General features: G+C 40.0%; 4 protein-coding genes across 4 annotated transcripts; 2 read left to right on the top strand and 2 right to left on the bottom strand.

Moving 5' to 3' along the window:
* Window positions 1-528: 528 nt before the first annotated feature.
* On the bottom strand, window positions 529-4,598 carry LOC126563979 (putative mediator of RNA polymerase II transcription subunit 26). The gene is made up of 8 exons (XM_050220861.1): window positions 4,486-4,598; window positions 3,926-4,426; window positions 3,621-3,865; window positions 1,752-3,552; window positions 1,586-1,668; window positions 1,288-1,505; window positions 717-919; window positions 529-642 (listed from the first exon to the last, which is right to left on the bottom strand). Exons 1-8 carry the CDS (start codon window positions 4,519-4,521, stop codon window positions 601-603), a joined length of 3,129 nt encoding a protein of 1,042 aa, XP_050076818.1. The 5' UTR covers window positions 4,522-4,598; the 3' UTR covers window positions 529-600.
* A 3,447-nt stretch (window positions 4,599-8,045) lies between these two features.
* On the top strand, window positions 8,046-9,677 carry LOC126564980 (uncharacterized). Its single transcript, XM_050222113.1, has 4 exons — window positions 8,046-8,182; window positions 8,268-8,384; window positions 8,524-9,014; window positions 9,133-9,677. The coding sequence occupies exons 1-4, from the start codon at window positions 8,081-8,083 to the stop codon at window positions 9,446-9,448; spliced, it is 1,026 nt and encodes a 341-aa protein (XP_050078070.1). The 5' UTR covers window positions 8,046-8,080; the 3' UTR covers window positions 9,449-9,677.
* Window positions 9,678-12,584: 2,907 nt separating this feature from the next.
* LOC126564989 (hematopoietically-expressed homeobox protein hhex-like) lies at window positions 12,585-19,357 on the bottom strand. Its single transcript, XM_050222123.1, has 3 exons — window positions 18,880-19,357; window positions 13,362-13,744; window positions 12,585-12,785 (listed from the first exon to the last, which is right to left on the bottom strand). Exons 1-3 carry the CDS (start codon window positions 19,355-19,357, stop codon window positions 12,585-12,587), a joined length of 1,062 nt encoding a protein of 353 aa, XP_050078080.1.
* Window positions 19,358-23,540: 4,183 nt separating this feature from the next.
* LOC126560682 (nucleolar complex protein 3 homolog) lies at window positions 23,541-26,167 on the top strand. The gene is made up of 6 exons (XM_050216639.1): window positions 23,541-23,589; window positions 23,661-24,275; window positions 24,351-24,685; window positions 24,756-25,335; window positions 25,436-25,835; window positions 25,924-26,167. Exons 1-6 carry the CDS (start codon window positions 23,541-23,543, stop codon window positions 26,165-26,167), a joined length of 2,223 nt encoding a protein of 740 aa, XP_050072596.1.
* Window positions 26,168-27,128: the final 961 nt, after the last annotated feature.

The following is a 27,128-nucleotide window of genomic DNA, read 5'->3' as shown; positions in this document are numbered from 1 at the left end:
CTTGGTGCTTTGACGCATCGTATGCACCAAAAAAAGACCAAGTTTACCGATTTTTCATACAATCCTGTTTTCCAGCGATCCAATAACAATGCGTCGTCTTTAACTTGATATCAGTGATGCGTAGACAAAATTGTGCATATTTACAACATTGATTTGGAGCAGATATGCCCAATTGTCGAAGAATGCACAAAGGCTCTAATTATCGATCATAGAAGTAGATTAATTTTGGTGGATCGCTTACAAATCATGGCTATGATATATATGGTTCGGATTTTACAAAAAGATTCTTCGTTCTGTAAGAGTACATTGGAGACTCGGTATAATGTAAAACTACATTGGAGATAGAAATTGTCAAAACAAAGATGGCATAATATCCATGGGTTGGTTAAAAATATGCAAACATTTATGTCTACGGCAGCCATGGACCACCACCTTTAGAAGACCTACATAGAAGAACTTTTTTTCTAGAATGTTTCCTAAAGTATAGAATTTTAACAAAATTGAAATGAATGGGTTAATTTTCCGTTATCAGGGAAGCACACATTGTGAAGTGAACTGTGAAGCCTCGTATTGGCAAACTCTTTTGTATTAGTATCAATCCTAATTATCGTCTGTGTACGATGGAGCGAGTCGTGGATAAAGCTAGAAATACATTTGAAACAAAACCTTAGATAAGTGACAACTCCAATAACAATAGCCCGGCAGCAAATACTTACCCCAAGTAAGTTCCTTGGAACGTAACCTTCCTTTCCTAAGGTATTGCGTGCCCACCACCATTCTCGCTCGGCTTCATCTCCTTTCCGGATGATAGTGAGCTTATCGTTTACAAAAAAGCTTAATTCATCAGGCTGTTGTGATTCGTACGCGAAAACTGCATGTACTTCTCCATTGTTCAATATACCCAACTTTTCTTGTATACCTGTGGATATAGATAAAAAAAAACCTTATTAAGAAGTATAACAATGTTATGTAGGTGTTCTTTAAGTTGCAGTCGTCGCATCGGATCATCGACCCGAAACCGATCAACGGTGTCTCGATCGCAGAAATAAAATGTCTCGGGTCATTTATCGAACGACTAGGATAAGAGCAGATTTTTTTAAAGCACTAACGACAATTGTCAATGAAAATGAGCCAAAATAAATGGAAAATTTTACGCACTACAAATTGTGTGGAAATGATGTTTGTCTAATAATACAAGAAGCTGTTCTGTGTCGAAATGGAATTCCACAGTACAATTTTGATGAAATGAAATGACGATGAAATTAAACAACACAAAAAATTACGTACTGTAAAGATACTCTGAACAGCCGTCAAATCCTTCCTCGTCTTCCTCACACTTCTCGGCAGGTGTTTCATGATCGGATAGCGTTGCTGCAAATAAACACGCACCAGACTCGACAAGAAATTTAACCATCGGTAAATTATTGCAACTTGCTGCACAGTGCAACGGTGTCCAGCCGTCGGAATCCTGTGCATTGACATCGCATCCAAAGTTTACCAAAAATCTGTTGTAAAAAAAAAAGAATAGTTAGCGTCAGTACAACAGTAGGTGGTAGCACTCCTACATGAGGCTTCCATCACTTACTTGACTATTTCAAAGTGACCAGCACATATAGCATTATGCAACGCAGTAATGCCTTCATCATTGGCAGCACTTGGATTAGTTACCTACATTGTTGATGGAAAACAGAAACAAATTATTATACATACATAGCAATTTATTTTGAAATTTTCATTCCCATATAACGTACCTGCATGGCCGTTTTCTCAACCAACTCAAGTTCACCTTCTAAACTGGCGTCCAAGAGAAGCGCTAACGGATCAAAGCTAACACGACGAGACAGCTTATGTTTGCTTCCTTCGCTTAACGCTCCAGCTGCACCGTTCATAACCCCAACAGTGCCAGAATTGCCCTGACTGTCTGGAGCTATCGCAATGAAATTACGCTTCCGTCTCGTGACTTCGTTATCAGCGTTCCCGGTTCCATCGCTACCACTAGCACTTCCACCTTTAAGTTTCTTTAAGCGCTCAATTGGATGATCTCTTCCCGTGTGGTTCTCACTAACATCCGGTGTGGATTTTTTATCATGCATACCATCGTTTTCATAGCTACCGTACTGGGTAGTATCATTTCCCCCATCGCCAGTTCCAGCACTAGCTCCCTCTTTTCTTTTGTTTGTTACCTGCTGTTGTTGCATTGCAGAAGGATTTGCTGTTTTATTGAGTCCCGTGGTTAGAACAGTCCCACTGTTGGAATTGAACGAACTTGTAAAATTCTTTAACTTCGGTTGCTCCAAAAATGGATGTTTTCTGATAGTCAAGGGTTTAGCTTTGATAGGAAGTTTATCATTTGTTGTCGATTGTTTACTACTTGTCGCCGGCAGGCTTAAATCCGGAATATCAAATGACGTGCCCGATGAAGAATCATTCTCGCTACTCGTTAACGGTCCCGCCAAAGTGGCATTTGTTGTGTCGTTACTATTCTCATCACTTCCAGTACCATGAACCGAAACAGGCACCGTACCGGCTCCATTTCCGAGCCCTGACGCTTTACTAGGTTTTGGAGGCAGAGCCGGACGGCTGTTATTGTTTGGGCTGGTAGGACTTGATGTTTGTTGAGCTTCATTTATCGTTGCACCACCGTTATTATCCATTCCTGCTGGAACCTTTCGCGTGACACTCGTTATTTTTGCACTTGTGGTTTCACTTGCGGTGTTCGTGGAGACTGTCGTAGACGGAACGGGTTTCATGGCAAGCGTTGGTGCCACACTGTTGATTGGTTTCCTTGGAGGCACCACCAAGTTTCCCAACGGAATGTTTTGTAGAAAATTGTAGCTGGCTTTCGGGTGGTTTGAGTTGGTTAGTTGATGTTTTTCATGGTTATTGCCAATTGTCTTGGTTGCTCCAATGCTTTTATCTCTCGACTGTCCTTTATCGTTGGTCATACCGGTCGCAGAATCTAAATCCCCTTCACTTGTCGAACTGTTGTTGTTGAAATATTCGAACCCGCCTTTTTCGTTTTCATAGATGGACGTTGGATTGGAAGTGTTTTTCATCTCAAAATCGTTCATATTTGGTTGCGATTCTGAAAAGCTTATTTTTCCAGTAGCAGAATCATCCTCCGTGGCCGCTTCAGTGGATGCAATCATACCAACATTTTCTACGTAACGTGTACGATACTGCTGCTGCTGCTGCTGCTGTTGTTGTTGCTGCTGCTGCTGCTGTCGGACAGCTAGCTTCTTTTCATCGCTTTCCGGGGCCAATAACATAGCCTCATCGCCGCCCATCATTATTCCATGCTTGTCGTGTTCCCATTGATAATTTTGTAACTGAAGTTGTTGCTGTTGATGTTGCATAAAGTCAGACGAACCGGCAATTGGCTGCGGAATTTTTTCATTCGCGTTCACCAACGGAGACGGAGATGAGGACTGGTTAGATCCATTCCCTAAAGGTGATGATTTGACAGGAACGTGATTAAAAGGTTCCACCGCTACCACATTGCCACGGCTCAAAGTTCGCGAGTGTGATGGAATGATATGCGTCGAAGAGGATCTGTGAATAAGACGGTATAGTTTCGAGTTAACAGGACAAGTCAATAAGACAGTACAGTTTCACATTACCTTGCGTGCAATGCATGATTCGCGTTGGATGGTATAGTTTTACCATGGTTTTGTCCCGTTCCCTGGCTATTGTTGGACGTGTTTAGTTTGTAGTTCTGCACATTGAGTATTCTTTTTTTGTTAATGCGGCTTTGCAATTCGACTATACGCTTGTCCACCGAGTGCAGTTCTATCTGGCGCTGCTGCAATACTTCCCTCTGCATATTCAGCCGAGCATTCTGTTGCATTGATAACTGATTCCGATACTGTAAAATAAATAGAACTTTATGCATACCGAACACTAGAACGATTGATAGTAATCTTACAATAAGCTCCAAACGCAGTTTTTCCAACTCCTTGCCGGCGGGCGATCCATTGTTGTTCAAAGAATTCGTGTTTAGGTTGTATGAAATGCCGTTCGTACCGACGCCCCGCCTATCGCGCCGTAGCTCTTCCAGTTGGCGTGTTAGTGCTTCAACTTTTGCTACTGCTAGCGTAAGTTCCTTTTCCTTCTCACTAAATAACGCCCTTATCGAATCCAAATCGTTGCCCAGCGTAACATTATAGGTCTTCTGCAAATCTACCTGTCCACGCAAAGCTCGCAGACGCCGCAGCTTGGACTCCTGGGCTTCTACGCGCTCGCGTAGTCGGCGAAGACGCTCTGCTTCGGCTACGGAAACAATATTACGTGTTTCCTGGGACTTGAGGAACCGTAAGCGTTGTTCCTTCGCTGCCAGCATTTGGTGTTGTGTGTCGATTTGTTGCTGTTGTCTCATTGCCATTGAACGTAGCTCTGCAGCGCTCGGTCGGTCAGCTCGGTCGTGCAGCTGAAATTAGGACAACACAGCGATCAGCAAATATACAGCGTACAGCGTATTCATTGCACACTTACATTATCTTCACTATAACTCGACTGCTTCATTCCATGATATACATTCAACAATTAACGCAAAAGAGATGAATGATTCCCTATTTAATGCTGCAGTCAATCGAAAAACAATCGAATCCGACCAGTATTCAACGACATGCACACACAAACTTTACGAAACATATATAGTTTAACGTGGCTCACAAGGAGTTAATTATCGCATCCACTTCGAACATTTCATCTAACAGACTTATCCAATTTGCAGGCAACAAAAACAATATGCTGCTTTACACTTTATTCGGTGGGTTGGAAAACAAGCCCTAAGCTGTTTAGAGATACACCACAATCACACGAATTTCACCCCTTAAATACTATGCTTTGCTTCACACAATTCAGCAGCTTATTAACCAACAGATCGTATAGTGAGATTTACTGCATAGTATTATTTCGAGAACGGTCGTACGAAATTGTTAATTTCGTTGGTGCACTACGTGACTTCCAAAAGCTATGGTAAATATACTTTATTTAAATAACAGAGTTTTATAATCGATGACGACTGCACGCCATTTTGTATGTATTTCACATTGATATTCGATGCATGCCTGAGCTCACCCAAAACAAATTGACAAATGATTCCTTGACATGTTTCACTTTGACAAATCGGGTGCAAGCACTTTTGCTGTATCGCATAAGGTTGATACACGCGCTGAGCTCCCTATTGACAAATTGCCTTAATAACCACTATTAAGGGTTTAAAAAATGCTTAGTTTCCTATTAACTAAATTGTTTTTATAACTACTAGTAAGGGCTTTTCCAACACAAATTTATCTTAGTAGTGAATTAGTTGACAGATTTACATAGATTTTGTCAAAAGGATAGTGCCTTAGTTTGCAGATTTTCAATAGATGTTGTCAATAGGAATGCCCCTACCCTATTGACAAAATCGATGTAAATACACCAACTAAGGCAAATTTGTATTAAACTTGCAACATAATCAATCAATTTGAACAAAATTGCCCTTTTCAATACAAATTTGCCTTAGCAGTGCCTTAGTCTGCAGATTTAGATAAATTTTGTCAAAAGAGATGGCGTTGATGCGAATCATGAATAGCTGAATTCAGTACAGATAACGGCATAGTTCAATATGTTTTTTGCTGAATGCATTTTTACATCCTGTTTGACAATCGACCGTTTGTTTCAATGTTTGTTTACAAACGTAAACCACACAAGCGCAAAGAAGCCCAAAATGTTCAAATTTTGGAAGATGTTTGGCGAATGGTGCATTTGATGGAATGCTTAAATATTGTAATCCGTAAAATTGGCCACAACACGTTCAGAACATGAAGAAAAAAGAAGAAAAAAGATCTTATGCGTGAACGAATCTTGGTTGCTTTCAGAACCTACCTAGCCATGTAGATGGAATTTTAGCCATGTAGATGGAATTCGAGTCTCGGTCGTACCGTGGAAAAACGACCGGTCTTCGGCCATCGGACCACCCCTAATGTAACAGACTACACGAGATGTATGGCCGGTAGAAAAAGGCAGATGGAAAAATCATTAGTGAAGAAGAAATAGCGTTTTTTCAAATTTTCTTGCATTACAAGTAAGTTAATTACTCATTTGACAACAACATCGAAGCTGCTGTATTGTTACCGCCTTGCAAGAGCACGAGAAATGTGCGCAAACCATTGAGTATTTCCATCGGGCCATATCTACCTTATGCAAACAGAATACATGGAATAAACCGAAGCGATGTTATATTTTTGTTTGTTTATTTTAATATTTTTCGTATCAGAAAATTCCAATCCATATGCCTTCTTCCAAACCGAAACGCATTCTTGGTGCTGGTTGCAAACAATTATTATTCTACTGCAATGAAGAAGCGTTAGTGTTTTAATGCGTTAATGAAGTATTGTGCTCCATGTGTTACATCGCCAAAGAGCTTTGAGGATTTTTTTTGCTAGCAAGGGAGATTCTCAACAAGGACAGCAAGAGAAATTGCAGTAACGTACGTATTGCGTCTGCGCAATAGAACGTGCAACCCGTTTTCCAGTCGAGATGACGGTGACAGGGAAACGACATAATAGGCTCACCGTCGCATAAAATAAAAGAACCTGGTCAAAGCATAGCGTATGCGGTTTTAAGATCCTTGCATTCTCGCTCTGTTGTCGGCGTTTCGGTGTTGCGGTCATTCTTTAGGATATTTCGGGTTTAAATCGGATTTTCTGTCTACCTGGGTATAAAGGCGTGCCACAGGGCACCCCGCTGGATGTGTGAATTTCTTGAGTTCACGTTCCTAACTTTGGAAGCGCAACGCAAAATTTAACCTGTGAAGCAAAGCCCAGGTTTGTTCAGCGTCTGGACGTAATGAGCTACGGTCTCATGGTTCATTAAAGAAAAACGCGAATCAGTTATTTGGTATCAGGATAAAAGTGCTCTGAAGGACAGCTGAACCTCCTATAGCATGAAATCATAGGTGTGTAAGATAACATAAAAGTGATAGGATATTCATCCAAAGTGTGCAAGTGTGTGAAATTTGTTCTTCGTCTATCGCATGCTCCGAGATGGAGCGCTAGGCTTCGCGTGTTTTCGTAGGAACTTTATGCCGCGAGGAAAATACATACACTGGGCGATATAATTGATGGTTGTTCGATGCAAATCTCGGCTACGTGTTTCTACAAACTGGACTATATGTATTAACTGTGATTGAGGTAGAACATTTTCGGTGCGTTATTGGTTAGCATGCGTATGTTTTGGCCTCACTAGACCATTTTAAAACTACATTTAACAATATACCCTTTGGACTCTGCTGTAACTAGGTAAGTTAAAGGTTAAACAAACATTTGAACACCTAAAAGTTCACAAAAATTGTATAGTCCACATACCAGAGCACACAAGTAATTATATCATGTATATCGTATTTCTTGTATTTGTATTGTTATATTTATTTTTAATTTGTTATAATTTATATTCTATGCTCTACATAGTGTATTATATTTTACATTCCGTTTTCACTGAACAATGCCTACTATGAATAAAAAAAAACTTCAACGTTAAATGAAAACCAGTATGCTGGTTTGCCATTGCTACTGATGTTGGTATGCCATTGCTTGATTTATGCTATGTTTGTTAGCTTTGATGAATTTATCACAGTTGCTATGACATTTTTTATTTAAAAAAAGACCTTGATTTAAATTATTACATTTGTTTGTTGTTGTATTCCTTTCTGAATATTTGTTATATTTGTGTTTCGTAGGATGGAGTTGCGTACAACAGTATTTGTGTTTAGTGACCTACGTCATTTAAAACACGATGATGTCATTTTATTGCGGTGGAATCGTGCCTTGTCATGAGAGAGTTCAATCACAAGTTCAAATTAAAAAAAAATCTACTACTGGAGCACGCAAAACAAATTATGCAGATTAAAGCATTAAGCACAACGTGTCTTGTACAAGCTTAAGATTTTCATTTTAATTATTTCTTTATGAACACTTGCTCGCTGCATATATTGTACGATATGGGTGCGATTTGTGATAAATAACGCGGCTAGTAAAAGTTCATACTTTTCGCTTACAGAAATACATTTCAACTGAACCATAACATCTGATGAAGGATGGACATCGTACCAGAAGGAAACAATTTCGTGATCGTTAAGGAATGCGAACTACCAGCAATGATGGAGGAACTAGAAAAATATTTTCCTCATTCTTTAAAAGTATGTCTTGCAGTCTTCTTGTCCACCATAAAAAAAACGTTACAACTAAAAATCAAATCTTTTATTTTCCTACTTTACATTACAGTTCCATCAAACTATTAAAACGTACCTGAATGATAGAGTATGGCGATTTCAATTTTACAGAGCAAAGACTTGGCCAGAAGATCCCGTCTGTTTGCATTTTCCAGGCTGCACATATACGGTATTTATTATTTGTTGTGTACTGTTTTACAATTTATGCTTCGAGAGCAAGCAATCAAAGAACAGTTTTAGTGTGATGGTTAAACTTTTTTTGTTTGTTTTGTTTTGTTTTGTTTTGCCTTTCTTGTACACTCTTCCAGCCGGATAATAGGACAAATGAAAGCGTAGGTATTTTTTGTCCGCCAGATAAACTAGAGCGAATGGATCTGATTAAAGACGAGGACGTTCTTTTTGAATGGCATAGTCCACTGTACATGAACTTTACCCATGTAGGCATCATGTTCAAGATGGAAGAGATATATCGGGAAAAAGTGAATGGCAAGTTAGATGGGCATATCTACGGTGACATTTACGTACACGAATGTCCGTCTGAGTTGGATTTAGCACTGGAACCGTTAGCAGCGAACGAAGTGATCATGAAACCACTGTGCATCGACGATGTGAAGGACATTCACGATTTGTACCCCGCTGGTGATATCGAAAGTCTTGAGCTGTTTGAAAAATTAGTCCGCCAGCTTCCAGGGTTTGGCGTGTTCAATCAATCGGACAATGAATTAGCAGCATGGAGTTTGCAGTCCTACTACGGCGGAATGTTTTCTATGCAAACTAAGCCGAAATTCCGAAGAAAAGGGTACGTACGTTACATACAATTTGTAACAACTGCAATGAATAGAGGAAACTTTTCTACCAATAATAACCACTAATATTGCATTTAACCACACATTGTTGGTTTATTTTCTTAATTTTAGGTACGGTATTCAACTTGCACAATCTCTGACAAAGTTGGTAATCCAAAGGGGATACATACCATTTGTTGTCATCAGGCCTGAAAACGATGCTTCCCGTGGGCTTTATACGAAACTGGGATTTCGAAAAGCGTTCGAGAGCGTACGTGGCACTTTTGTGCCATTTGCTGACGCAAACGATTCGCGAATTGGCTTGCCAACTGACGTACAAAGTGAAACATCAACTACTGATGAGTTATCTCGAGACCAGCATTGCACAATGGAAGCGTCTGAAAGAACAAACGGGATCGTTGCGGATAAGGGAAAGGATATATGCTGAATTTTAACACACGTTATCAAACGCGGAAACGAATCGTGCAGATTATATTGATAAAATGATCTTTGAAAACGTTTTAAAGTAAGATTTAAAAAAAAAAACCAGGTTCAATATTTATCATAATATCAAGTACATCCTGCAGCCGAAAGTATAGGAGAAGGATTAATTGCTAATGCAACCAAAGCTAAAGCAGCATTGGCAGATGCGCAGCAGCAGCCGCCGCCGTCGCCGCCGCCGCAGCAGCAGCAGCAGCAGCAAAAGCAACAACAGCGGCAACAGAAACAGCGGCAATAGCCAGCAGCAGTAAAAGCAGCAATAACAAGAAAACAGAAATAGCAGAAAAAAATGCAGCAAAAAAGTCGCAAACACATCAGCACCAGCAACACTTAAAATAACACTGGCAATGTGTTTTTGCTGCTGATTCGCTGCCATTATAGCCGCACCCGCAACAGCCTATGCAGTCACAAATAATAGATAGTTTTCTTATATGAATTTCGAAACAATATATAACTTTGCTTTACCTTAAACAAGGTGCCAGCGGATTAAAGTATTCGTTATCTGAAAGAAACTAATTATAAAAGGCAAGCGCAAGAACTGGTTTTTTGTTTGTTTGCGCCATTCATTTTGTTGGTTGATGAAAGAAATGTTTACAGATTTTTGGTAAATAATTCAAAACGAAATCTTTTTCAATCATTGTACCAAAGCAAGGATAAAACATAGAGAAAAAAAATGCATACTAAGAGATGTCTGCTGCTTGTCTCCTTCTTGGGCGCTACCAGTGTTGGTGCGCTAAGCATTCTAGAGCAACATGACGCATTGGATTGTGTCTTGCCGCTGGAGTAAGTTGGAGGAAAAGCGATAGCGATGTTGGTCGTAATACGGCTGGACCGGTGATCGAATCCCATCCGGACAGTGATCCGGAAAGGGAGGAGGTATATGCCTTCTGCAGCTAACGAAAAGTCATGCCGACAAGTTCAACCACTAGGAACTATTCCCTTCATCCTTGATATAGTCTATATCATGATATAGTCCAGGGGCGGCCCGGTGGAGTAGACGACAGCGGCGCCGGTCTTCAAACGGCAGGACCGGGGTTCAAATCACATCCAGACCATCCCCCCGTAGTGAGGACTGACTAACCAACTTTCGATGGCCGGCATGACCTTAGAGGCCGTTAAGCCAAGACGAAGAAGAAGTCCAAATCATATGTCCTTTCCCCGTTTTGGACGAATTTATCTCCACTCCATTTTTACGTGTACGTGAACTCCATTATTTTACACATAAAGGCCGCGAGTCACGGGAAGCTTTTTTATCGTTGCCTCGTATAGATAGATTGTGTATGTGCCAGGTTATCAAAAATGATCTCAAAGTGAGAAAATGATACCAACATTCACGAAAACTATAACATTTCATGGGAGAAAATACAGATGGAAAGACCAATGCAACTTCAATATTGCTGTAGATACTGCCAAATCCAACCAATATCGCATTATGCTGGATATCTTTTGTTAGCAACAGTAAATAGTGATCATACTGCAGAGGCGGGGACCCTTGATGAAGATCCTTATAATCCTAAACCCATTGCCCGGGAGGGATGTGGCGATTCAAACTTCATGAGGGTGTTGGTGGACCAATTCGTTTTGGACTTCTACGCGGCCGCTCGCATGTCGCCGCTCAGTCCGCTTATAGGAAGAGTCGCCTCTGTCAGGATGTTATTTTCATATTTGTGTATTTGCTAACTTACTGAGCCAAGATGCCTAAGTCCTTAAAAAAATTCATAGTCAAAAGTTATTGTCTACCAATGAAATTTTCCAATGGCCATCACTCTTTATCAATTTGGAGTTTCTACCACAACTCGTCTGTTCATATAAATCGTCCATGATTGTCATAGAAAGGGTTGCCGGATGGTGTAGGAGACAGCAGCGCCGGTCTTGAAACGGCAGGACTGGGGTTTAAATCGGAATCATCCCCCCGTAATGAGGACTGACTATCTCAGCCTTCTACAGAATCAATCAACTTTTTCTAAAATAATTTTACGTACATTAACCATGTTTGAATTACACAAAGGTAATCTCGTGCTCTTCTTCTTCTTATTGGCCTGCTCAGGATTGAGCACGTCGTAGGGCTGCAGTCCTCCATCTATGACTGCATCCGATCTCCGACAGGTTAGCCTCCACTTGATCTCCTCTACGTCTCGTGCCGAACGGGTCGCTGACGAGCACCTTCGTGGTGGGGCATGAGTCCGGCATCCTCATCACGTGTCCCAGCCAACGTATCCTTCCGGCTTTGACTACCGTCAGGATATCAGCACCGCCAAACAGCTCAGCTAGCTCATGGTTTATGCTCCTTCGCCACACGCCCTGCTCGCACACACCGCCAAAGATAGTCCTTAGCACCCGCCGTTCGAAAATGGCGAGTGCATTGGCGTCCTCCGTCATAATAGTCCATGACTCGTACCCGTAGAGGACTACCGGACGTATCAAGGTGCGGTAAATCGTGCATTTCATGTGTTGTTGGAGTCTTCTGGATCGCAGGAATTTGTGGAGTCCGTAGTAGACGCGATTCCCCTGAACAATGCGCCTTCGGATTTCGCTGCTTACGTTGTTGTCCGAAGTTACGATCGTACTAAGGTAGCAGAACTCCTCTACCACCTCGAGATCGTCGCCGTCAATTGATACTCTGCTTCCGAGTCGGGCTCTATCACGGTCAGAGCCTCCGGCAAGCAGGTATTTTGTCTTCGTCGCATTGATGCTCAATCCAATTCTATTGGCCTCGCGTTTCAGTCTGGTGTACGCCTCGTTCTGTAGTCAGTGTATGTAGCAATACCACACTGATACGGGTATGGTCCGACACCTCCTGAAGGTTAATATAGGACTTCCATACCCTACTCCGACTTACATGCGAGGTATTGCTTAATGAGTGTATTATATTTCTAGCATTTCAATTTGTTCATTTTGCGAAATAAGCTTCAAAAGCAATACTCTTAATTAGTGAATTGACAGTTTTTTCCAGGTTTTTTTTTGAAGATGCCGAAAATGATTGTTTGTTTCGAATAAAGTAATTTTAAAATAGGTTAATTTATTTAACGGATATGCACTTTTTGCACATTTTAAGTTTAACACATTTTTTTTTACCGTGGCTTCTAATCAATTATTACATCGTCGTCTTCATTTGCTTCATTTCTGTCGTCCAAAGCCAACATTTCTGGCACTTCAGCATTGACGCAGGACGGCGACGTTATCGGAGATTGTTCAACCTCTGTATGGTGAGGAATTGAAAGTAACGAAGTGTTTTTTACCATATGTCGCCACTTCATGCGACGATTTTGAAACCACACCTTTACCTAAAATAAATAAAAGAGAAAAACATTCAATTTGTGATCGATGTAACGGTAATGTAAACTACTTTCTAACTATTTTTACTTCTATTAGAATAATGCAGTCATATAGATAACATCTAAACATGCAGCGAATAGTAAAGGAAATATATATTTATAAAAAGCTTTAAACTTGTTTTATGAATAAGTTCAGGTGGAATTAGAATATGCTCATGCAATACTGGTGCACACTCATTTGGCGGGAAAGTATAGCGGGTGTTACATCCGGACGGTTCGGTGGTCGAGCAGGTAGCCCTGCCGTGCCGTACCGGCCGGTCGACAGCAGCATCTGATGTCGAATCCCGTAATAACTATTTCCCAACACGCAGCACTGACTATCTAGTTACGAGTAAAGGCAAGCCAGAACTCGACTCAAAGAAAAATACTAGAAAATGTTGCTAAGCCATACACAGTTTCAGTAAGATATCTTTTGGTTTTAGATAAGTTTGAGATTAGTAGCAGATGTTGTACAAAAACAAGTTTAACTACACGGTGTAACACATTGCACACAATAGCAGCAAATAGGAATGATGCCGTAGTTACCTGCGCATCATGCAGGCCTAGGGTAGCGGCGAGGCGCTTTCTGTCGGGTTTAGTGATATATTTTTGTTCTTGAAATGTCTTTTCGAGTCCTTTGCGTTGTAAACTGCTGAATACTGCTCGTGACCACGATCGCTTACGTCGCGAAATGATTGCTTGAGTACTTGATTTGTTATAGGTCGCAGACACACCGCAGCTGTTTGTTCGTAAACTGTTTATGTCCACTGCAGGCGATTGGGCTTTATATAAAGCACAGTCATTGTATTTATCAGTGAATGGTGCTGCTGTATCACAATGCCACGAGTCTACAAAACGAGGTGTTGTCGGCGTCGTGTGTGAAAATGTGATCGAATCAGCTGTTTGGAGGGATGTGTAATTGCCTTGTCCTGTAGCAAATATAAAAGTTTTAAAACAAAAACGAATATAATCTTCCGCTTATAAATTATCCTGTATTATAAATTCAAATAAAGCAATAACGGCAACGTGCCGTCATACTTAATAATAAATAAATAAATTCAAATATGTAACGATTTTGTGTAAAAACATTGCTTTGGTTTGGGGGTTGGTTTGGTTTAATCACTCTAAGACTAACAGCTGGGCCCCTGGCGACCAACAGGTCCGCCCATAGACTAATCCACCACGTGTGATGTTACGGATTACTTACTTTTTCTTTTTTGGCTAACTGTGCACCCTACTACTAAGTCATTTATACCACGCAGTTCAATCACTCACTGCTCAAGAACCATATAACAGTACAGTTTGAAACAAGTTCTTCACTCATGTCTACTTTCGGCCCATATATGTAGGTGTAAAGATAATGATGGAATTAGTGACCGATTTAGTTGTTACAACTGTTAGTATTACAATTAGTTTACTTCAACGTCCTAAATGTGTTAGAGACTCAGGGGTTTTTCTAGACAAGCAGCTAAGCTTTAGACCTCACATGACAAATCTAATCAATCGTGGTAATCAGATGCTAGGCATTGTATTTCGTATGACAAAGGAGTTTCCCTAGTCCGATCAGGCTTAGAGTACGCAAGTGTTGTTTGGTGCCCCTCAGCACACCGCTGGAGCGCTAGCGCATAGAAACAATACAACGAAAAGCTACGCGATTTGCCATTAGACTCCTCCCATGGAGACCCTACGATCGACGCCCAGACTAACCAGATGCTCCAGCCAGAAACAGATGCTCCAGCTCTCCTTAGCTTCGTTAACATTTTTGCGCCCTCTAGGAGTCTAAGGTAGCGAGACATAATCTGGGCTGCTCGCTTCAGGACTACATTTGGTTAATCGGACCCAGTGAACGCAATGTGTACCGTATTTAATGTAAACTTCAACATGTATGAATTTGGTATGGTATGTTACTTATCTGCGTTTTGTGAGGGACTACGTATGCGTCCAACATCGTTCAATTCGTCTCGTTAGGTTATCACTTTGTTAGTTAATAAGACGCTTTTCATTAAGAAACTTGTATGTTCGATGAAATAAATAAATAAATAAATTACGAGCTTCCCATTACAGCGTTGATCACACCATAGCGCAAACTCGCCAGGCTCTGTTGGCTTGTTCATGTTATGGGAATGACACCGTACGACCAGACCCTTAGTATTAACACATTAACCCTTAATCTTAGGACGAAGCGCAAAAACAGCAAAGAAGCTACCGTCAGGATGTCTCGTTCTCCGTACAGCTCAGCAAGCTCGTGGTTCATCCTTATCCTCCACACTCCATGCTCGAACACACCGCCAAAGATGGTACGGAGGATGCGACGCTCAAACACTCCAAGCGCGTTTGCATCCTTCGCTCGGATGGTCCAAGACTCGTGGCCATATAGGACCATCGGGCTAATCTATGTGCGTACATTTCGTGCGGTCTCGAAGTCTTCTGGATCTCAGCAGAGGCACGATTCTCCTGCACAATGCGTCACCGACGTTTCGGTGCTGACATCGTTATTTGAAGTTACAGACAGTCTCAAGATAGCAGAACTCCTCTACTGCCTCGAGGTTGTCGCCGTCGGCTAACACGCTTCTTCCCACTCGGACTCGGGCTCACGATCAGAGCCTCCGGCAAGCAGGTATTTCGTCTTCGTCGCATTGATCATCAATCCAATTCTTGCTGCTTCACTTGCTGCAGACAAACTGGCATTGATTTTAAATCTTGGTTGGTAGCCTACTTCCGAATAAATTTTCTTGAGAATTTTCTTAGATCTGGTTTCCACTTATCGAGCTCCATTAATGGGTACGGAACCTGCGGGGTGTTGAACTCTGATTTTATTTTCTACTTTTTTGGTTACAGTTTGCAATTTACAATTTATTTATTTACATTTTACAATCGTAAGCTCGAAGGCTTGTACGCTCGATAACTCAGTTTGCCAGCAGTTGCGAAAAACAAACAGAGTTCGACACCCAAGTGCTCGCTAAGTGGAAGCCCGACCTGACAGGATGTTCATGTGATTTGGAACAAACGAGGATTCTGCTATGGACCGACAAGTTCAAGGGATTAACAAGGGATTGCGTTATGGTGACTTTATCTTCACGCTCAGGCGTGTAAAAGTGATTTTTAAACTATAAAAAAAAACATTTCTTGAAACGTCAGCCCCTGATATGATAACAGCATCGGTTAATTTTACCACGTTGACAAGACCAAATACAGGTTTTAAAAAAAATCACCAAATAGCAAAAACAAACATTCGATCAAAAATACATTCGATTGGCTTTCCTTGTAAGACACTTCAAATCTTGTTTGTAATCAACATGTAATCAACATGTCAAACAACGTGCCCTTAACGAATGAGATTGTTGACCTCTCATTAAGGTATACACTTGTTTTGTGGGAAACTCATAAACATAACCGCAAGCAGCAAGCGTTGTTCGAAACAAGTATGATTATTATGTACAGTTTGACATCTTTCCTACCAAGTGCAGTTTGTTATCGTCAGCTAGTTGTTTGTTTTTTTTGTTTTGTTTTCATGTTAAATTTGTAAACATCATAATCAAACATGTCCGATTATTTAGACTTGAATAACAATCTATACTCATCCACTTTTGGAGATGGCACTAGATGGCACAGTCTAATGAACGATATCCAACCCCCTCCTAGGTGAGAATGACCCAGTAGAACGATATCAATCGACACCATAACTGGAAGGGGAGGAAAAATAAATACAAAAAAAAAAAGAACAACATTGCCGAAAATGTGGTTGGTGTTGTTAATAGAATTATAGGGGTTTTTGACTTCATGGGTCTCTACCCGTTTAACCAATTATCCGATAGGAAAAAGGGAGCAAAAGTGCTAGAACGGCGCACTGGATCTAGTAAACAAAACAAACGATAATTTTAGAAAGGCTTCCCCAGCATACCGAATGGGAATGTTTATTGGGATATAATTAATTATGTTTCACAGCAATAACGAAAAAACAGTGACTAAAAATGATTGGTTCAAACACAACACTGCACAAGTGTTTTCGATAGAACGCTGTTCGAATAAAGGTCGTAGAGAAACATATGAAGTGAAGGTGCTCAAACAGAGCTATAATACAATGACGAACCGTGCATCTCCATAGTATCGGTCGGCTGTAGGAAAATGAGCGCGAACATAATGAAAAATAAAATATTTCTTTCCATACCTGAAAGCAACGTAACAACTCGGCAGGTGTGCGCTTAAGGTCGGCTTAGCCAATCGACTATGCGTAAATCAATAAGTCACAGATAGCCAGTCAGATGGAATAGAAGACAGACTAAACCGACTCCCACCGGCCCACCAGCTAGAAAGTAAGAGGCACAAGTGCTTTGCATCACGGTCGTTACGCTGGAATCTAAATATTCAAAATTGAACAAACAAACAGTAACTCATGTCGTAAACAGTATTCGTTCGGAAGATGTAAACTATGCGTGTGCTTCTGCGGAATAACAATTGATTTATGGCATATGCTATGCGCGCTCGTTGTATAGTTACAGCTTGATGTAAAACGGAAAACATAAACGTGATACACTCAGTACAGTAAATTATATTGTAACTGCTGTAGTTTTTTGTTTCCCCCCTATTTCGTATTTAATGCGAATCGTTATCAAAACTGATACAATTCTCACTTCCCAGAAAACATAGAAATGTGTAGGTAGAGCATAATTTCAACATATTACAAAACGATTAGGTCACACACGAAGCAAAAAACAGAAAATAGTTCCGAGTAAATAAATGCTAAGAGTTTTAATTCTGTAATGAGTGCCAGTTTTAGCGTCATTTGTGTTTCTTCGTATATAAAGTCAGAAAACGTACCATCGTAATAAGTATCACCAAGGATTCGGGATGAACATGTTGCTTTATAGGGCATTGACGCATACGTCCATACATATCATTATTTAAAACGTATTATTACACGCTTTTTGATAGTTTGCATTTTTGTAACTAGAGATAACTTCATCGGTTAATTCATTGCGAAAAGCGAGTGCAAAGAAAAGTGAGGAAAACTTCTAAGGTAAGGGAGATCAGGAATGAAATGTATTAGAATATGAAGAGAGCATAACACAAGGCTAGGCATAAACTTTTATATATTTTTATTATTATTTTTTCTTAAAAACGGCCTGGTCCGTATTACTTGCTTGACTTATGAATATCACGTTGTGAGGTTAGTCAGTCCTCACTACGGGGGGACGCGGTCCGGATGGCAATTGAACCCCGGTCCTGCCGTTTGAAGACCGACGCATATGAGCATGAGGATTTTAAAAGAACTACGCTTCGAACTGTATAAGTTTCGTAATGTATTATTTTTAAATGTCCAATTTGGCAAGCAGTTAACAATTCAACTAAAAAAAAGAAGATCATTACCAACGAAAATACTGATTTGTCAATGCTCAGGACAATGCAAGTAGTCGAGCCAAATGCTTGTTAACGCTCTTTTTAAGTTTCCAGTTTTTTTAATCTTTATTTTATTTTTTAATTATTTGCTTGGAGTTTTCGATTCATATACCGTTTGTTTAAGGCTTCAGCATTTTTTACGTGGCAAAAAAAAAAATAGTTTTTCTTTTTCTAACTTTTATTCGTTACATGTTCCTGCCGTGAGAAAAACTGATAAAAAAGAACTAAAAAACGGCGATACCACTTGGCCGTTAGACCGTCCTCTTTACTTTTTTATACCGTAGTTGTGTTAAGATTAAGCATATTTTTTTTGTGTGTTTGTTTTAGCCGTATTGCTTTTTTTGGGTTGCTAATTTTTCCTTCCTTCGATCTATTAACATCAACTTGATGTACCGTTTCCTGCTTCAACAACTTCTTATTCAATGGCATCCAAGTAGTCTATCCTACGTCCATCAGTGGCTCAGTAAGAAATTGACACTGGTTCTGTCGTGTGATAAACTATTTAAATTATATTCTACATTTCATACTTTACGAAGTAGTTCTAAATTCATCTTTAAACATTAATTTAAGGCATTTAAACTGTAATCCTTCATAGAACTTCCGATAATACATCCATTTTTTTTAATATTAAAAAAACAGTAAAACAGTAAAATATTAAAACACATACCTAATTGTGCATTTCCAATTCGCAATGGTAGAGGTTTACGTATTACTTTGGAATAGTTTGTATCGTTTTCACATGGTAATCCGAGTGTCACACAATCCCGTGTTTCGCTATATTCCGGCACATTAGTTTCACACACACTGTCACCGTATTTCGCTCTTCCCATGCTCTTATCACTGTCACTGATGAAAAACTTAGATAAGTTAGACAAAAGCTCATTGCCTTTGTATTCGTCACAACATTCACATTTACTTTGAATTTGTGCATCTTCATTGCAGGAAGTGGACAGGAAGGTTTCGCATCGTTTAATTTCGCGCTGTGCAGATGTGGGCATGCTTAACAAACGCTCGATGCCGAAAGTCAATTTTCGATTTGTAGATTCATCTACTTCCAACGATCTGTCACACACTGCCCGATATCCAATGCATTCACTTTCGAAAAACCTATCACGTTGTACCATGTCGTTGTTGGTATCCCACATGGTTTCTACTAACTAACAGCTATGTACGATCGCATCACTGCGTTGGCACAGTTTGTCGTACTTGATCGTGTGCCGAGTGCTGGTAAGTACAGTATGCTTGTGTTTCCCTGATCATTTCCATGCAGTAGGCGGGGCCGAAGCAAACGTAAACAATGCGTTTGTTATGTGTTGAGCAGTGCTATATTCCATGCAGAATAAGTATTACGATTGTTAGATACAAATTACTAAAACACATTTTATAGCTTCCTAGGGTAAACATTTGTGGGTAATTAGTAAAATTTTGTTAAATATCTGAAATTAATAAACACATATTAGAAACTAAAAATACTGCGCCGTTGGTGTAGGCAACGGCGGCGCCGGTCTTCGCATGGAGTTCAAATCCCATCCGGACCGTTCCCCCGTAGTGAGGACTTACTATCCAACTACCTGATAGACTTGCTGATCTAGTACGCCATTAGATGGCCGGCGTGAGCTTAGAGGTCGTTAAGCCAACAAGAAGATATTAGAAAATGAAAAGCTAGCAACACCGTGAACAATATTTTAAGAATTCGAGCATTTCATTTAGATCGCAAACGATCAAACATTAGATAAAATAACAACATGTGCGTGGCGAGATTCAGCACGGTTATGCTAATAACGTAGACCACACTATCGTTGCTTGATGCTACATCTCTAAGCAGCATGCAATATATGAAACAAGTAATCAATACGACGAGTTCTTTTCAGTTCATACATGATTTTATTGGATATCAGAAAAAAGTGAAGCAGGCAAATAAAGAAACAAAGAAAGATGTTTATCTTCTTTATAATATCACCAACGTTCCTTCGAATGATGTTGTTTGCAATCTTGATAAGCAGGGAAAATAAATGTGATCGAGGATTACAAACATCATCACTATCCATTCTTTCTTACATCCATATTTCGTTTTACAACCGCAAGTGAATGCGACTGAGAAACCAAATCCAGTGAAATTCAACATATATTTGAAATATATGTTGAATTGCTACTTCTCTCGTTCGTCTTCCCATTCTACATTGACATGACACAGCTAGGAATCTTAAAGTTTATCTTCGTTGTCAGTAGGAAAGTTAAAAAACCTACCGGTAGTTGATCGGTATGATTTCCATTCTTTTCATCTCACACGGAGGTTTTGAACTTTTGTAGTTAGCGTAACACATAATTCATTCAACTTGATAATCCTTTCCATTTTCTGTTTCCGTTCGGTTCACATATCAAACAAAAGGTAATCAAGAGCCACAAGAATGCTATTCATTTCCATCAAACAAATAAAAATCCTGCTGGACTCACTCATTAATGACTTCTTGACCAATATTAAGAAAAATCTATTATTTTCGCTAGGAATAATGAAAAATCGTTAGTTTAAGAGTGCCCATCTGTGGATCGGTAGGCTTTTCAAAAATCGGTAGGAATACAGATAAATCGGTAGTCACACTACACCGACGAGCATCTTCCTGGTGGGACATGAGTCATGTAAGTAGGAGCTTTAGTAGGTTCCAGCTACTTTCTGCTATAGCTACTAGCGGTATCGCGACATTAGCTTCTTCTTCCATAAAGCAATAAAAACCAATTCTTCCTTCCAATTCGCACCTTATGATAACGATTGGATTTAGCCAGATAGTGAGTTAGCGGCTACTCGAGTGGTAAGCTCGATTGCAAGCAGTTCTCCTTTTCCAACCATCCGCAGCTTTTCGTCATTCTCACTCTTCGCCAGGCCATGTGCCCGTGAGAAAGTAAATGTGCATGTTTTGAAGTGAGATTGGTCAGATTTGTATGTGCGCGAAAAAGACAACAGTATTCACAATATCGTTGGCTCTGTCATTCGGTTTCCTTCACCTCCCATGTAGCCAACATACCCGAAAGTTAGGTTACCCCCCTCGACAAAGCGTTCATTTGAGGATTCCGCTAAAGAGAAATAAAGGCCCACAAGTTGTACGGGATTCATATCATGCAAGCTTGTGTGAACAATCACGGTAGATTGTGACCATTATGCGTAGGACATAAAAATATTATTTAAATAAATCATTCTTGTCTCAATGAGGAAAGTTATTTGAAATTATTGTTTAGTGTTGTAAAAGCTAGCTTATGTATAATATTAATTTTTAAAAACGTTTCACTAACTTGTTTGATCATTTAAAGGAGCCTGTTCATAATGTAGTTTAAATAAATCTGTAAAGAGCCATATTTTTCATTTTAAATTACTAATTTTACAAAAAAAAATCACAACTAAACATGATTTAAATAGAAAGTTTATTTTCTTACTAAAACTTTATTGAATTTTTTTGTTTCAATAAATCAAATGAAAAATCAAAGTTTGGCTTACCATGTTGGCTGCACAAATTACTCTAAGTAACCACCCTCGGCATCGATGACCGCCTGTATCTGCTTCCGGAACCTGGAGCAAGCCCGGACTACCATAGCTCTGGGTAATTAATTTTTTAATTCAGTTTTTGTGTTGCAGGACGTGCAGTTGGTGTCCCTTTCAACCATGTCCCACACGAAATAGTTCCTTCGGGTTGAGGATCCTTAACCAAGGGGGTTGGGAGGCCAAACATTGGGGGTGGTAAAGCCGTAAAAATTGTCTGTAAGTCTTTTTTGCGATTTGGTTGCCGTATGACAAGGTGCCGAATCTTGTTGCCACACATACGGCCTACCATTGGCCACTTTGGTTATCCAGGCCTTGACGACCGTGTCCAGCAGCTTCATATAGCGGTCCGCGTTCAGCCTCAGGCCCTGCTCGAAGTAATGCGGTGGCATCACATCCCCTTCCGATGACACGCACCCGAACACCATGACCGTTTGTGGAAATTTGGTTTGCGGCTTCAGTGGAACGTCGGCAGCACAGTTGGCTAGCCACCTGTTATTTTGGACGTTCAGTTTTTGATGCTGACAAAAGCTCTTTTCATCCGAAAAGAACCAGATCGTTTCAGACTCCGTCGGATGCTTGATCTTGTTATGCAACTTTTTTGCGTTTGCCAAACGATTCTAGGGGCTTTTTTGTGTTAAAAGCTGACCTCTGTGGCGTTTGTACGGTAATGTGGCGGTCAATTAAAGGTAATTTTAAGGCAATTTTTAAGGCAGACCTTAACAAGCCCAATCGAGCAGTTTTACTAGTCAAACCAAAATAATTTTTTTTTTTTCTATCGATTTGTTGTTGTTACTGCTCTTTGGAGCATTCTTTTTTCCAGTATACGGTCTTGTTGAGGTTTGGTTTCATACTTACGGGGGCATCAACTTCGCGCGCTAACACGATGGCTCAGATGGCATCATGTTAGGAGGAAATCAAAATCGTCATATCAAAGATAACAATTGAGATCAATTATGTTGCTGTGGCTGTGGCTAAGATTATTTCTTCTCAAGAGTATTGTTAATGCATGTGTGTAATATGTTCGTGAAAGCTAGTCGTGAGGATATTTTTAACGTTTTTGATGATTAATTGAAAGAAATATGTTACATGTAATACTCCAGACATTAATTTACACTTAATTTACCACTTTACCGCAACACTTGAAACCCTTAATAACCCATATAACGACCGTCTCGTGTCGTTATATGGATGAGCTGGAGCATTTCTTAATTTTTTTTATATTTTTTACTGTACCATCTCGACTGTAAACATTTTTTTATCGATAAATATTCGTTCATTCCATTTAATAAAGAATAGTCAGATGTATTTTCCATATATTTAACAACGAAATCCTTAAATTATCATTAAATTACCGTTGGCGGGTGCTACGCGTTTGTTGAGATTTTCATATTATTTTATACATTTTATCGGTTGTAAACCTTACTAAATCAGTACAGCTAGTGTTGTTATTATCCACTAAACAATAATCACGCATATTTTTCATATATTTTGTCTTGGTATGGCCAAGGCGCCAAAGCTATGAGCCAACTAGTCTCTTTACCCATTTTGTTACCCACTTTGGGGATGTGAGTAGCACAATCGAACCCACTTCTGTCAAACTCTCATTCAATATGGCGTAGGCGTCAAAGCTATGAGCCGATCTAGTGCCTTTACCCACTTTGGTGCAACCTGTGCTACCTGTGCAAACGTTGCTGTCAAACACCCCGGCAAATAAAATCCATGTGGCTACACCGATTGCAGTCGCGTAAACAAAACCACCATTTGATATAAAGAAATAGGAAAAGTACCGTGTTAAAATGGCTAAATCAGCGAAGAGTCCTATGAAAGCCAAACCTACAAATAAAGGTAAATAATTCATATCGACAGCAGGGACAACATTTGCAATGTGTGAATAATAAATGTTAACTCGTTTCTAGAATGGAACTCAGCACATGTGTTCAAAAAAGGAAAGAACAAGTCCTCCGCAGGCGTAAGACCGAAAAATAAGTTTCGTTCTACAGAAATTATGCATAACACACCTACCGACAAGATTGAAGCGATGGAAGAGATTTATCGTAAGAGGGTGCTGACAGAAATGAAAAACCATGAGAATGTGAATCATTTACTGCCCATAAAAGTCAAAGGAAAAGGGCTTATTAGCCGAATCGCTCCTAAGCAGATGGAAAGTAAGCACGATGCAAGCTTAGCTGAAGCTAATAACGATCCAGCTGCGGATGCAGACGCAGATATCCCTGGTGCACAGCCTGACGAGCCAGCAGTGTTGTCGCTGACCGATATCCTGTTTAAAAGAGATGAGCAAATTAAAGAGAAACAGTTCTACATAGGTGCAACCTGTGCGGCAATTCTAGAAAACCCTGAGGCGAGAATCGAAAATGTGGGTGCCTTGCTGGACTTGCTAAACGAAACAAATCGAGACGGGTCTATCAACCTCTTGGCGGTTCGTAAAACAGCGATGATTTCGCTTGTTGAAGTATTCAAAGATATTGTACCAGAGTATCGCATTGGAATTGTTGACAAGGAGCAACAAAAGTGTAAGTGGCAAAGTGTAATGTAAATGTGCAGGAAACTTGAAATTGAAATTTTGATCTATTTATCGTACATTTCAGTGAAGAAAGATACACTTGCACGTGTTAATTTTGAACACAAGCTGCTCACTTACTATAAACAATTGCTGAAACACATGGAGGGCCTCATAAGTAATTACACCAGGAAGATGAAACATTCGGAAAGGCAATCCATCGAAACACGCCAATTGTTGGAAATGGCTGTTCAGTGTATGTGCGATTTGGTACTAGCACATCCGTACTTCAACTACAGTATAAACATCGTACAGGTGCTGGTGTTAATGCTGAACAACACGAAGGAAACCGTACGTAAAATGGTGCACGCTTGCTTCAGTTCCTTGTTCAAAACCGATACGCGCTTAGATTTGACGCATCATGTAAGTGAGATGGATGGATCGTACGTAGAAGGCACAATATTTAACAATGTTTAAACATTTCTTATTGCAGACCGTTCGTCATATTAACATGCTGATAAAGAAAAAGCAACAAAACATATACCCTGAGATTATTTCATGTTTGAAAAACTTGCAAATCAATCGCATCAACATGAACGATGACGTGCTGCTGGAGCTAAAAAAGCAAAAACTAGAAAAGCAAAAATCGTACGTTATCAACATGTCACGCAAAGAGCGAAAGCGCAAGAAAAAGCTGGCAGAACTTGAAAAAGACATTTTTGAAACAAAGGCCGAAGAAAGTAAGCAAGTCGTGCGTCGCAAGCTTACTGAAATATCGAAGTTAACCTTTATGATTTACTTCAAAATTCTGAAACGATACCCTGAGTCCAAAGTTTTGAGCGTGACACTAGAAGGATTGTCCAAATTTGCACACACGATCAATATTGAGTTTTATGCCGATCTGATTGAGCTGCTGAACAATTTGCTGGAAAATGTAGAGCTGGGATACAGGGAGCAACTGCACTGCATCCAAACAGTGTTCATCATACTGAGTGGACAAGGCGAGGTGCTTAACATTGATCCGGCAAGATTCTATTCCCATTTTTACAAAAATTTGCTCTACGTTAATGCAGGTAAGCAGTAAAACGCCAAACGCGAAACAAATTATCTGCATGTGGATCTACATGCTAACTTATTTTTGATTACTCACACCTATCCTTTGATTATCAACAGGCAAAAACCACGATGATATGGAAACTATTTTGAAAACTTTGGACATCATTCTATTCAAACGTCGTCGAAATGTAACATACCATCGTTACGTGAGCTTTGTAAAACGTCTTTCAACGCTTTGCCTACAGGTGCTGCCCAACGGTTCCCTAGGTCTTATATCGTTAATTCGAAGCTGTATCCATATGAACCAGAAGCTAGACATCCTGCTTGATACGGATGCCGTCGTAGGTTCGGGAAAATTTGATCCATTCAATGATGAGCCCGAATTCGCGAACGCAAATTGCAGCGCATTGTACGAAAGCAGTTGCATGGTACGGCACTATCACCCGACCATGCGTAAAATGATAACCAATGTTCTGAATAATTCCGACACCGTTCCGATCAATGCTGGAAGAACATTGTAAGTAGAGTGATGCTGGAGAATGTTAAAGGAATGGTTCATGCGTATTAACAACATTGTTGAAATGAAATTTTATCCTTTTTTTTAGAACCCCTGCGGAGTTTTACACAAACTATGACTGCTCGGAAATGGTATTTAATCCAGAAATTCCTCGTTCACCGAAAGTTAAGTATGGTAAAAATCACCGGATGTCAATGGCATCGAAGATATCCACAAGAGAAATGTTTAAGAATTATTTTAATATTAAAAATGTTCCAAAAATTGCAATCAACAGATCGAAAGATTTGTATCACGATTACTTTTTAGATTACGTCACAGGATCGAAAGCATGAACCCTTATGTTGTTCGTGTATGAATTTGTTTAAGGAAGTTACAAATATAAAATGTGTATTTTTGTAAAAATGTTAATATTAGACCCAGTCTAATGGTTGTTTTTTAAATAGTATTTTGCTCATCTATACAATTGATGATGACGGTCCAGTGCCGTATTGTCAACACCGCTTGTGTTGAATAAATTTTATTATCTTATTGGTAAGGCATTTCCTCCTTATTCTTTGCCTTATCCCGGGCATAATCGGTTGTGGATGGGTGGGTAGTTAATGGTTGATGTCCAGTCCTATTTTGGTTGTTGCATGTTGGTTGTTCTGATGGGTGTAATAGTGTTTGGTCCGGTACTATTGTTGTGACTATTGTGAAGGCTAGTTGATTGTTTCCGGTTTCTGATGATTTGACTATTGACGACTTTTTGCCATTTCGGGACTGTAACAAAACTAAAAAATGGTAGGGATAGCTCACACATTCATTCTGCCTGCGTGCAGTGTTCTCCAGTACAGTCCAGCAAAGACATTCCAAGCTCAATCTAGTCAGCGTACAATCTAAGGATGATCGGCAAGCTCTATCCCGCAGCAGCGAAAGAGACTTCACTACTCTCGAGACTGAACCCGCCAAACACTGCGAACCCAACGCCAACGTTGTCAAACTCGTTTTGTCAAAGCTGGACTGGACCAGAGAACACTGCACTGTAAATAGCGCCTGCCTCCCTTTTACGGCAGTGTTGGAATCGCCCTCGAGTGCTGTTGCCCAGTCATCGGATCACCCGTGGGACTACAAAGAAAAATACTTAAGACATAGACAACCCAACATTTAACAAAAAAGGAATGGTGGAATACGAATAAGGATTGAAAAGATACTAGGGATGTGGAATCATAGGACAAGACCGTTGTCTCTGGCGAATCCGTAAATGATCCTCATGTAGGGGAAGTCACTGGTGGCCAACACTTCTCTAATTTCTGT

This window comes from Anopheles maculipalpis, chromosome 3RL (assembly GCF_943734695.1).
Source record: "Anopheles maculipalpis chromosome 3RL, idAnoMacuDA_375_x, whole genome shotgun sequence".
NCBI classification, from domain to species: Eukaryota; Metazoa; Arthropoda; class Insecta; order Diptera; family Culicidae; genus Anopheles; species Anopheles maculipalpis.
This window is presented reverse-complemented; position numbering and strand designations above follow the sequence as displayed.